Source organism: Rhinoderma darwinii, chromosome 3 (assembly GCF_050947455.1).
Source record: "Rhinoderma darwinii isolate aRhiDar2 chromosome 3, aRhiDar2.hap1, whole genome shotgun sequence".
Taxonomy (NCBI): Eukaryota; Metazoa; Chordata; class Amphibia; order Anura; family Rhinodermatidae; genus Rhinoderma; species Rhinoderma darwinii.
In genome coordinates, this window is record NC_134689.1 from 25,361,519 (window position 1) to 25,374,358 (window position 12,840).

Sequence of the window (12,840 nt, forward strand, 5' to 3'; positions counted from 1 at the left end):
ACAAAGCGAGGTCCATAAAGACATGGTGGGGTGAGTTTGGTGTAGAAGAACTTGACTGCCCCACACAGAGCCCTGACCTCCACTACAGTAAACAAATTTGGGATGAACCAGAACGGAGATTTCGATCCATACCATTTCTCCGACATCAGTGTCTGACCTCACAAATGCTCTTTTGGATGAATGGTCAAAAAGTCCCACAAACACTCTTGTAGAAAGTTTTCCCAGTAGAGTAGAAGTTGTTTTAGCTGCAAAGGGGGGGATCAACTCCATATTAATGCCTATGGATTTAGAATGTCGTAAAATCTCCTGTAGGTGTAATGTTTAGGTGTTCTAATACTTTTGTCCGTATAGCGTATGTAAAATGTTGAAGGGAGGGAGATAAGCCCAGATTCAGGCAATATTGTATTCCCTAGAATTATAATGTCTTAGGGCTGTCCATGGACTTAGTCCTCCCGACTCCCACATACACGCTCAGCTTGGCCAAGCATGCATGTGTATTAAATGGGGATAGGGAAATAAGCCGCTGCCAGATACAGTAACTAACTCAAGCTTATCTCCTGCTTGAACAAAGGATTGGGCTTGTTGAAATCCAACATGCCTGATCCTTCTGCTGTTGGGGAGAAGCCGGGACACCACTACACACATTAGATAGTCGGACGAAATCGCCGGGTTCGCCCGACTGTCAACTGTTGCGTATGGGCACCTTTCCTAACACGTCATAGGATTTTTTAAGAAAATGAAGCCATTCTTTTTTTAATTATACTCCACCCTGAATTTATGAGTTCTCAAATTCAAGTCTTTCACGTATACTGGGAATTTTCTTCTGCGTTCTATTAGTGCCTGGCATTGAGTGATTGCCATATGTGTAAGTGGTGGAAAAGCATTCAAATAAAAATGATAATTCACTATCTTACCTTGTAGTCAATGCACATAGAGAGCCAACAGCTACAATGTATTTGGCCACACTCCACCCAACATATTCAAAAGCAGCTGGCAGTGGACTCCGAGAATCCAGGAGGTAATATGGCATCATAAGAGTGAGAGAAGCAGAGACTCCAAAATATGCCAGAAAGCAAATGGACAGGGATACAACTATTCCAAGAGGTATTGCTCTCTGCGGGTCTTTCACCTCCTCTCCTGAAAAGAGTTGAGTTTATTCATAGATCCATAAGAAGATAAGAGCCAGTATACTGTAGTGCACATGCAATATAAGTGTAGCTCATACCGATAAATCCATTAAAAGGTTTGTATGAGATGATAAAAAATTTTTTGCTCTTTTTACAAAAACAGTGCCACTCTTGTCCATGGGCTGTGACTAGTATTGCAGCTGATTTTCATTGTAATAATTGGGACTGAGCTGCAATACCAGACACGAGAGGACAAGAGAGGTGATGTTTCAGGCATAAAAATTAATTATTTTAATCTTATATAACCCCTTTGATGGCTGTTAATGTTAACGCACTAAATGCCAGAAGGAAGACGGGCATACTTGTATTTCCCCTTAAATATCCTTCGTTTTTATAGATAGTACATACATACCTGTGGTAGCAATGCAGTCAAATCCAACAAAGGCATAGAAACAAGTAGCTGCTCCCGCCAGTGTGCCACTAAAACCGAATGGCATGAATCCACCAACTCCATACGTGCCAGTTATGTTACCACCTACAGAATGGTTACTGTTGGTATGATGGTTAAAAAAATATCTCTCAATAAAGTCATGTTATGTTGAAGGTACTCTATATCGAGTGCTACTTTCTAAGGTGGAAGGCATTTGAGTCCTCTTTATAACTGCTCTTCAATGACTGTGTTGATTTCTATCTTAAAACTTTGTTTTTCAATATTACCTCATGATAAAAATTAGTCTACCACTATGACTGAGCATAGGTGTATATACAGAAAAGTGGTCCCCAGAGCAAAAATCAAATTGTGGTCCCCTTTTAGAGTCAGGTCTTACCCCCATCTCCTGGTACGGGAGGAAACGACACGAGTTCTCCCACCCACAACCTTTCCCATTTTAGGGGAGAAAGGGTCATGAACCTCAAGGCGGTTGCCACAATGTTGAAGTGCTAGGGCAGAGAAGGAACCCTGAGCAGGTTCATGTGGCCCATGGGTAGATAGAATGGAGCCAACCTTAGCAGGGTCCTCTCTTTGTTGTAATTACGTTTTACATTTTCTTCCTATATCAGAAGTTGTATATTAAAAGAAGAGTATTACATTAATAGCTAATGCCGAGCCGACATAATAGCGAGAGTCTTGGTACCTACTGTTTTAGGGCACAGCACCCAATTTATGTTATATTACGCTAAGTGTCTAAAAATATGACCCAAGAGATATAGGATAAAGAATACCTCATTCTCTTAATGGCTACATCTAGCTCTTCCTTGGTGATCTCCCAGTTCCTCAGGTCACCTTTAACACATCCACTCACTATAACAAACATTAGGACAATCATGTTGATGGTTGTGAAGACTTTATTCACAATGGTTGACTCCTTCACACCAAAGGAAAGAAGCCCTGGAATGGAACAAAATATAATATATGATATGCCTTTAAGCCACAAAGCTCAATGCATAATGCGTTGGTGTACTATAATGAATAATTCTATCTATCTGTCTATCTATAGTATCATGTATATGTAACATTAACATATTCCAGAATAAAGAGGACCTGTCACTAGGTCATATTTGTCGAACTGGTTAATTGACTTGAATAGCATTGTCTCCCTGATTCCAGAGCTGTTTTTATTTTTCCTGGACTCCCTCCCCCCCACCCCATTGTACAGATATGGCTCACTGTTGTGTTAGCTTCCTATATGATAATTTGCTGTAGTTAGCCAACTGGGTGGGGCTAGCTTCCCTGCCTCTGATGCGGACTAATCAGCGCGAGGCAGCTTGAGGGTAGTTCACGCCCTGTTGACTAACTATAGCAAATTATAGCATATAGGGAGCCAACACAACTGTGGGCTATATCTCTGGAACGAGGGGGTACAGGAGAGGAAATAAACAGCTCTAGAATCAGGGAAACAGTGCTATTCATGTCAGTTAAAGGGGTAGTCCACTACCGGACAACTGATGATCTATCCACCGCATAGGTCATCAGTACATGATCTGTGGGGGTCCGACACCCGGACCCCACACCGTTAAGCTGCTCCGGCTGCCTCCGAGCACTGGACGCCCATGCCAGAAGCACATAGCTCCGGTCATGGAATAGCGGCTGAGCTGCAACTCTGCTCCAATTCAAGTGAATAGGAGCAGAGCTGCAGTTCAGCAGCATAGCCGCTATGCAATGTACAGAGCCAACTGCTTCCGGCTCTGTACATTGCATAATGTGCCGTAACATCCGGTGCCAGGAGGCCACCGGAGCAGTTAATCAGTGCGGGGTTCAGTTGTCAGATCTGCACCGATGATATACTGATGACCTATCCGGTGGATAGTTCATCAGTTGTCCGGTAGGGGACAACCCCTTTAACCAGTACAACTTATATAGCCTAGTGACAGGTCCTCTTTAAAGGATGTCTGCCTGTAGGACTCATCTCTTTAAGTTAGGACATTTAAAGGGTACTATGTTAGATGTGAGAAAATGGATATTACTGCCCCTCTTAAAAATGGCCCAAATAATCAGGGAGCTAAAATCTAGTGTACTGTACACTTTTTGTTAATAGCATGGATTCTTTGCTCTGAGCCCTTCTGACCGATAAAAAGCAGACTCAGACTAATACGAAATAGGAAGTATTATATCGGCATCACGTGAGCCCTCTATATAGTAATGACTGGCTCAGGGCTCAGTACTGGACAATAAACACATCCAATAATTACATATAGCTAGATACTCGCTTTTGCTCCATTTAATAGGTACTACTAAAGTGAATGGGAGCACACTGCAATACCAAACAAAGCCCATAGAGAGGCGCTGTGATAATTTCCAAGAATTACCATTCTTTGTAAATAAAGTGTTCCTTCATTGTTCTTAAATGTTAAAGTCATAGAACCTTTTCAATACCTGCAAGAATGAGTATGAGACACACAGCGAAGATATCAGGGTATTCTGCCAGCCCTGGCACATCCATAGGCATTGTATTGCTGAAAAAGTTTCCTAATTTCTTTCCAACAAGCTCATCAAATGTAGCGCTCCAAGCCCGGGCAACACTGGAGGTACCTACAAGACAAAATTTATTGGTTAGGAAGTATGACATAAAATTGGGAATACCATGTTTGTCTTACTCCTGGTAAGTGCACATTAAATACAGATACCCTCTCTAATGTGCTTGTTTGCAGTTATAGTCAAGTAGCTGCTCTCTGAGTGGCAAACCCCTTATAGTACTGGGTGGCACAGCAGTTGCATGGGTACTGATATATATAATTTTAATTTTTTATTTTTTTGGGCTGTCTGAAGCTTCGATAGGCTTGGTAAACACTTCTTGACCTCTTAGACTTATTTGAAGCAGGTTTCTTCACATGAGTCTAAGGAAATGGGGGTCGACCCAATATTTTTTGTGAGCCTCAAAGACTGACCTTGACTGTATAAAAAGGCTACAGACCATACTCGGGCAGGGTTGGGTCAAAGTCACACACACATGGATCACTTTTGACTTTTTTTGTGTTAATAGTGCCCTCTGACATGCTAGATCACCTTACAAACTTCATGGATGCAATTGCACCCACTAATACGCTGAACCATTGTCCTAATTTCAAATGGACTATCCCAATGACAGATCAGATACACTTACTGTAAGTCAAATCTTTCATAATTTTAGGTGTAACGGCCGCCGGTCCCTGCCTCCGCCGTATACTTACCAATTCCAGGCGTTTTCTGACTCCTGACTGGCGTCGCTTCTCTTCTCCGATCTATGCTTTTGGCAGACTCCCACTTAGTCGACGCTCACCTTCTGGTCTGACTCCCGTGTCTTCTGGTGCGCTGACTCTCCGTGCCTTTAAGTGCCAGCCGTCGCCAAATTATCCACTCTTTCCCTGGGTATAAAGGGTCCTCCCTTTCCTGTACACCTTTCTTTAATAATTAGCTCCTTCTTAGCTAATCTAATGATTCCCTGTGATTATTTTGTTAGATATTCTGTGATTCACCTCTGCCTGCACCTTAAACTATCCTTGCCTGCCGCCTGCTCGGACCTTTTGCTAGAAACCCGTGACGAACCTTTGCCGCCTGTCCTGACCTTGACTATTCCTGACCCTGCATACTGTCTACTGATTTTGTACTACACCTGTTAACGTTGGCCATTCCCAAGGGCGATTATTTCAGGGGTTCCCCAGCTGCCAAGTCCAGATCTCTATATGGGTTTGAAGGGTGGATACATGGGGTCCCCTTAGACTCCAGTCTCCGGTATAGCCCTACGTAAAATCCCTTGGTGACACAGTGGATTCACACCATCCTCTGCAGGCCCCCATGACAGTCTCACAATCCATGGGCCCTGTGACAGTTGTATTTCTTACAACATTGTACAATAGTATATAGTATAAAATTAAAAAAAAAAAAAAAAAAAGAAGCAATATGTATGCAAATTGGTGAAATAACAGTGATGACATAATTTATGTTTTGGTTGTATAGAACAGATGGAGACAACTTAGCTCTTGCCTATGACATAGGAAAGTATCAGGTTCCACCCCGTGATGAAAGCCCAGAGCTCTCCAACCGTTACATAGCTGTATAAGTAGGCAGATCCAGTCAATGGTACCCGGGCACCAAACTCAGCATAGCACAGTCCAGCAAGCACTGAGGCCAGAGCTGCAATCAAGAAGGATAAGATGATGCTTGGACCCGAATCCACCTTTGCCACCTCTCCTGCTAGGACATACACACCGGCCCCTAAGGTGCTTCCTACACCCAGTGCCACCAGGTCCACGGATGTCAGACATCGGCATAGGCCAGATCCTTGTGTTCCTTCCAAATTGATTTTTTTTGTTCTTATTAAGCTTTGGTAAAAGTAATGTAGAGCATCACAGGACGGCATCTGAAAGAGACGAGAAAGGAACATAATCAATGTGTGATAGAAAGTATAGCCATGTAATAATATATAACATATTTTTCTATGGAATAAAGCAACAAACCAAAACTAGCTTTTTAATTTTAGGTCGTTTTTTAAAATTAAACATTATTGAACTTCCTAATAGAAATATATATCATTTTATAAAACATATGGATCCAACAAAGCACAGGCCTCTCCTCTGCTGTGATCCCTGAGATCAACACTTGGAGACATTGGGCCAATTGGAGACCCTTCTAATAAAAAGGCATTGTCCATTGTGGAAAAACCTCTTTAACATAAGTTTGGCTATGTTCACATATCGCAATTTGTTGCAGATTTTTGAGACAAAGCCAGAAGTGGATCCAGGAGAAAGGAGAAGTATAGGTTCTTCCTTTATATTTTCCATTCCGTTTGTAACCACTTCTGACTTTGCCTCAAAATTTGCATCAAAATCTGCAACAAATCGTGATGTGTGAACATAGCCTTCGAGTTGGTTCTGATCAGAAAGGGAAACGTTTTGAACAGTTTCATTCCTTGATTTGATCCTTCTATTTTCTACTAATCTCCTATTCTTATAATTTGTGGATTAAAATCCTTTTTGGGTTAGTGTGGGTTAAGCCCTAGCATATGGCCTTTAATATGACCATCGTGTAGTATTATAATCCTCACTGGTTTTATGCCACCCATGAGATCAAAGCAAAAATATTCACGCCATGTGCTGTTTTTTTTTTATTAAATGCATTAGATTAAGTAGCTACCTCCTGCTTATTCCAAAATGTGGTTTATATGTCTTTGTATGTTTGTTGTGTAGCACAGACTCTTGTATGCTACATACTAAGGGTATGTTCACACGGCTTATTTTCAGCCGTTTTTGGGGCAGTAAGCTGAAAATACGAGGGTTGAACGTCTCCAAACATATACCCATTGATTTCAATGGGTAAAACGGCATTTCGTTCCCAAGGGGCGTTTTTTTACGCGCTGTTTGTAAAAACGGCGTGTAAAAAAACGCCCCGTAAAAAAGAAGTGCATGTCACTTATTGAGCCGTTTTTGGAGCCGTTTTTCATGGTCTCAATAGAAAACAGCTCCAAAAAACGGCCATAAAAAAATCAATCAATAAACGACCCTTTCACAACAGTATTTTACAGCCGTTTTTAGTCTAGCGTGTGAACATACCCTAATGGATCATGATGAATCCCAATAACTTATAGGTTTGTTGGTTTCTGTTTTTTGTCAAGGTTTCTGATTTTTTTACTGGAAAAAATATTGTGGCATCAAAAAGCAAAAAAAAAAAAAACTGATGCATTGGACTCTTAAGACATGTTCAGAGGTGGCTGATCTTCTGTGGATTTTCAGTGAGGCCCAAAACCCCTCTGCTATATAAGAAGACACCAGTATAATACGTGGCACGTGGTAGGTGTTACAGATTTGGACTTAGCTTCAAGTTACGACTCTGGGTGCAATTCTCTGTCCTATTGTCCTTGAATGACCTCAAAGATCCTCTCATGACTTGCCAGGTAAAGACAGAAGTGCCGGCGTTTTCCCACTATTGTATTTCCAATCTTTCATTTGTAAGCGAGGAGCGTACTGGTCCTAACAACATTGTTATTTCTTCTCCAACTGCAGGACCGGAGTGGAATATTAAGTACATTTCAGAGACCATTGAATCAAATAGAGGATACACACATGGTAAAACGCGGGGGGATTGGGGGAAAAGATGGGCAAAATGCTAAAGTTTGACCCAAACACATTTAAATACATGTATCAAATGCATAATTACAATATTGCAAAAGAACTAGTCTTCCTTCGCACAGAATTTTTTGTGGTATCTTCTATTCGTTACATTTAATACATGCGGTTTTTCTTACTAGTACTATAGAGAAGTCTATGGGAATAACACTAGAAAAAATGACATACCCAGAGCATGCTGCATTTTGAAAGAAAAGTCACTGAACCGAAAAACATACCAAAAGGCTAGAAAAACAACACAAAGGAAAAAAAATTGTGTGTAGTGCATTTTATATTTCACTATAGACTTCTAGCTAACATCTGGCAGCAGCGTTTTTAACAAAACAAAAAAAAAAAAAGGGAAAAGGCCAGGAAAAATGCCACAAAAACGTGTCTTGATTTAAAAAAAAAAACAAAAAAAAAAAAACACCCTTAGGCCATGTTCACACAGTGCATAGTTGATGTCATTTTTTAATGTAGTTTTTTAATCCAAAACCTAGAGGGGATCCTAAATTGCACTGTGTAAATATCCCTCTAAACCAGGATATCACACACACAGTTCTGATGCGGATTTTGTTGCAGTTTTTGGCTCCGTTTTAATTAGTCAAACTCAGAAGGGGACACAAAAGAAAGGAGATGCATCAGTCTTTTCTTCATATCTTTTCTGTCTTTTGGATTCACTTCTGGCTTTGGCAAGAATAAAAAAAAAACCGAGCCAAAAACTGCACCAAAATTGTGTGATCCTGGTTTTATTGTTTTTTTTTTGTATTATTATTCTCTTCGCTATATGAAATTCTCTTTCTTTTCTCCATTGCATGTGGACATTGAATTGCTTCCCCAGACTAGACCTTGGGTGAAATTTATTAAGATTGGCATTTCCTAAGCCATTTATTAAGAGAAATATGTTGCATCTTTTGACCGACCTTGCGCCATCCATAAAATGAAAAAGAAGCATACTCTATATAACTTACCGCTCCTCTTCTCCACTCCAGGTCCCCACAGGTTCCCTCAGCGTGCAGTGGCTCATACAAGGTCCGGACGTCGAGCAGTGTCAGGGCCTTATATGTGACGCAGCACTCAACGTCATCAGTACAGCGTCACATACAACATCCTGACACAGTTTGGCTTCAGTACGTTGTATGAGCCGCGGCAGGCTAAGGGAGCCTGAGAGGATTCCAAGGAAAGAAGAGCGGTGAGGTGAGCATAATTTTTTTTTGTATCATTATTAATTGTCTGATGGGGGGTCCATTCCTTGCTACGCCACCCAAAGTGAAATCTACGCCAACTAGGAGCTAGCGTAGATTCCCACTATAATTTATGCCAGTTTTCTGGCGTAAATTATAATTTATCAGGTCGCTGTGACCCCGGCTCTGTTTTAAGAAGCCACTACCCCTTTCCACAAAAGAGATGAGGGCAGCGTAAAATGGCCAAAAGTCGCAAATAAACCTATTCGCGACTTTTCTATGTAGAGAAATTTCCCCGATAGCACCCTCTACCCCACATATATTAATTGTAGTTACCTCCCTTATAAGTATGGGGCATTACAACTTTCCCCTGATAGCAGATCTCGGAGGGGGGGGGGGAGGGATCGGGCAGGTTGTATTTCACATACCCATCTCTTTGTTCCTGCACAAAATAAACTTATTCCCCTCTTCAAATAAAAAAAAAAAGGCTCTGAAAGTCAGGTGACTGATACCTATGGCACTACAATATAACCAGATCTCATAGGCAAGGTAACCCAAACCAACGCTTGCTGGGCAATATTACATCCTACCACCGGGACCATAGCAAGATGGAATTTATTATAATCACAAGAGCAGAGCAGTCAAAAGTATACACACCCTGTATAAGATTTAGAGGGATTATAGCAACAACAAAAGCTGTGTCGTATGTCTTTATGCTTGTTAGAATTTATATTGCTTAGTTCAATCTATTGATTTCGCGGTCATATGACTGGTGGAAACATTCTGGGGAGATTTATCAAAAGTGGTGCAAGAGAAAAGTGGAGCAGTTGTCCATAGCAACCATTCATGTTTCTTCTTTCATTTTCCATAAGGACCCTGGAATATGAAACCTACAATCTGACTGGTTGCTATGGGCAACTGCTGCAAATTCCTCCTTGCACCAGTCTGGATAAATCTCCTCCATGTACTGGTTAATTGCAACCTCTTTGAGACGACCATCCAAACTTAAATTGAAAAATGGTGTTCAGGGGGAGGGGGTGGTCTTCTCGAATAAGATGGCCAGCATGCATAATATATGGTGGAACTAAAAATCTGTCACAGAAAATCTGGTTTGGTTAAGGGGGTGGCCTTCTCAAAGAGGTGGTATTTTGAAGAGGTTTCACCGTAAGGCCGAATTCAGATGAACATGGGGAAACACGGACGTGGAAAAACTACAGTCTTTCACGTTTGAGTTGCCCCTGTGAAGGTCCGGTTTCCACGGACCACCGTAGACTTGAGTCTATCGAGGGATTTGTGAAAATGGTACAAAATAGGACATGTTCTATTTCTCAGTGGACCCTTCACACGGTCCGTTGAAACAATGGCTGTGTGAACGGCCTCATTGAAATACATGGACGTATACTACGGTCGTCTGAATTCGGCCTAAATGGCATTATATAAGACCTAGAGTACAACCTGAATCCTACTGAGCATGGGCGTTACTACCAGGATAGCAGATATAGCAGCTGTTATAGGGTCCGGCAAACAAAGGGCCCCATCTCTACTCAAAGGTGAGGTGCAGTTAATGATAATGGTGGATGATGGAAGGCGAGGGTGAATGCAGATAACTCGGAGATTAAGGAAAGAAACAAAAGACACAGGAGAGCCAAATAATCATGAAACCTTTCATGTCCTGTTGAAGCAGGGCCCTACTGGGGACCCCATGGTTACTTGTTGCATCCCTGCCAGTCATTTGTATATAAAAATTCCCATACAAATCAATAAACTCCAAGAATACAATGAAGAAACTTCATAAAACCTGAGAAAACCTTACCTTAAGACCTCCACCACCTGACAACGCCGCTGATCTGTTCCTCCAGAAAAGTATGTCTAAATTAATTCAGAAAGCCTTTCCCCCTCCATTTAAGCCGTTCTAAAATGTTAACCCTTACTATACTTCACCAGCAACCAGAATCATGGCACTGTTATATAATAACTCATACCATGACTACCGTAATACTAAAGACAAGCTTCCAAGAAGTCTGTTCCCTGCCTAATATCCAGCTAGCTGCTGGAAACCAATGAATGAAACGTCAGGAAAGAAGGGGTTAAAGCCACTTAGGATGCCAGCCCAGTCCATAACTAAAGAACTATTCAAAGTTTGCTATGTATTTCTCAAATCTCATAATCTCCTTTGTTTGGGAATGTGCTGCAGGTCTCGCCTCCGCTTGTAATAAGCAGCAATAGTCAGCAAATTGTTGACTTGGACCCTTTTGTTGGCATCGGGTATGAGAGGGCTGAACATTTGCTTTGGTAGAAGAAAAGTTAAAGAAACAACAATTAAAAACTTAGACAAAATCTGATTCATTCATGTAAATTTCTATTAAATGGACAAAACCGTTTATTGTCTTTTCTCCAAATTCTGAAATATACAAAAGCCTCATTCATATTTGCCGTCCTATTAGATAACAGTTTTCTGCTGACTTATATCCATGTTACAATATCAGTCACTGTTGGCTCCGGATGCCAGATTTTGCAGTGTACCAGCTGTACACTGCAAAATATTCAGAAATGTTAGGCCTCAAACAGACTGCCGTAATACAGCGGCATTTTAGTATCTGAAGCGTAGCACCCCCGGCCTGACCGCGGGTCTATTATCCGGAATTAACACTACCAAGATGCTTTTAGTTTGAGTCATTAATCCGGGTCTGCGGTTAAGGCGGGACTTGTATCCGCAATACGAATGCTAAAATGCGGCCATTTTATGGATGTCTGAATTTAGGCCTTAGTCTGCTTGCCTGCTTGCATTGGTGCAGCAATAGGGGTTAGGCCACCTGCAATGGAGTAAATGCAACGCCATACTATAGCCTTGCATTGGATGATGCCTTGAGCAGTACTTTCTCTTGGCGCCCCACTATATGGTATATGGTCATACAGCATGGAAATAGCCCCATGGTGCCCAAATAACAGTATCATACGTTGATCAAATACAGTTGCCTAAATAACAATAACACCATACTGTGCTTAAAGGGGTTTTCCAGTCCCAAAAAATTGTGGCTTATCCTCAGGATAGACCATTAATAGCTGATCAGTCGGGGTCCGACTCCTGGCACCCCTGCCGATCAGCTGTTCTGAAGGGGCCGTAGCGCTTGTATGAGCACTGCTTCCCCTTCATTTCCTTTGCTGCTCACACTTTGATTTGCCGACACACTTATAGCTTCAATGGGAGAAGGCTATAATACTGCGAACCGCCGCTACAAGTGTCGGCGATTCAAAGTGTAAGCAGTAAATAAAATGAAGGGGAAGCAGTTCTCGTCCAAATGCTGCGGCCCCATCTATACAGCTGATCGGAGGGGGTGCCAGGAGTTGGACCCCGACCGATCAGCTATTGACGGCCTTTCCTGAGGAGAGGCCATCAATTTTTTCGGACTGGAAAACCTATTTAATTTTCTTCTACGGGTCAATACGATTACGGCGATACCCAATTTATATATTCTTTTTGTTTTGCTATTTTTACAAAGAAAAAACGAATCGTTAAAAAGAAAATTTTTTTGTGTTGCCATATTCTGAGATCCATAACTTTTTTTTTGCATTGATTGAGCAGGGTTAGGGTTTGTTTTTTTGCAGGGTGAGCTGTAGTTTTTATTGATAAAATGTTGGTGTACAGATGTAGCCATCTTTATCTTTACGTTTAACGCATTAAATAGACAATGGCAAGAATATTTAACTTGACTTTTTCAATGACTTTTCAATGCCTTTTGTTGTGTGATATCACGCTGCAGCACGTTATCAGAATCAATATAAATTTGGTTACATCCGTACCGTACATAAGACTTTTTAATGAGCTTTTTATTCCATTTTTTTATGGGAGACGAGGAGACGAGAAAAAAAGAATTCTGGCATTTTATGTATATTTTTTCATGGCGGTTACCATTCCAGTTGAATAATGTTATATTGTAATAGTTCGGACTTTT

The 12,840-nt window shown here is 41.3% G+C and overlaps 1 protein-coding gene across 1 annotated transcript in view; it reads right to left on the bottom strand.

The window, feature by feature from the left end:
• The window catches only part of LOC142748842 (cationic amino acid transporter 2-like), a 28,358-nt gene extending 17,290 nt beyond the window's left edge, over positions 1-11,068 (bottom strand). Inside the window, exons 1-6 of the mRNA XM_075856145.1 lie at positions 10,701-11,068; positions 5,587-5,962; positions 4,000-4,155; positions 2,349-2,514; positions 1,540-1,676; positions 915-1,137 (exon numbers count right to left, since the gene is read on the bottom strand). Coding sequence (XP_075712260.1) covers positions 915-1,137; positions 1,540-1,676; positions 2,349-2,514; positions 4,000-4,155; positions 5,587-5,962 — 1,058 coding nt within the window. The 5' untranslated portion in view covers positions 10,701-11,068. The remainder of the gene's footprint in view (positions 1-914; positions 1,138-1,539; positions 1,677-2,348; positions 2,515-3,999; positions 4,156-5,586; positions 5,963-10,700) is intronic.
• Between the last annotated feature and the right edge of the window lie 1,772 nt (positions 11,069-12,840).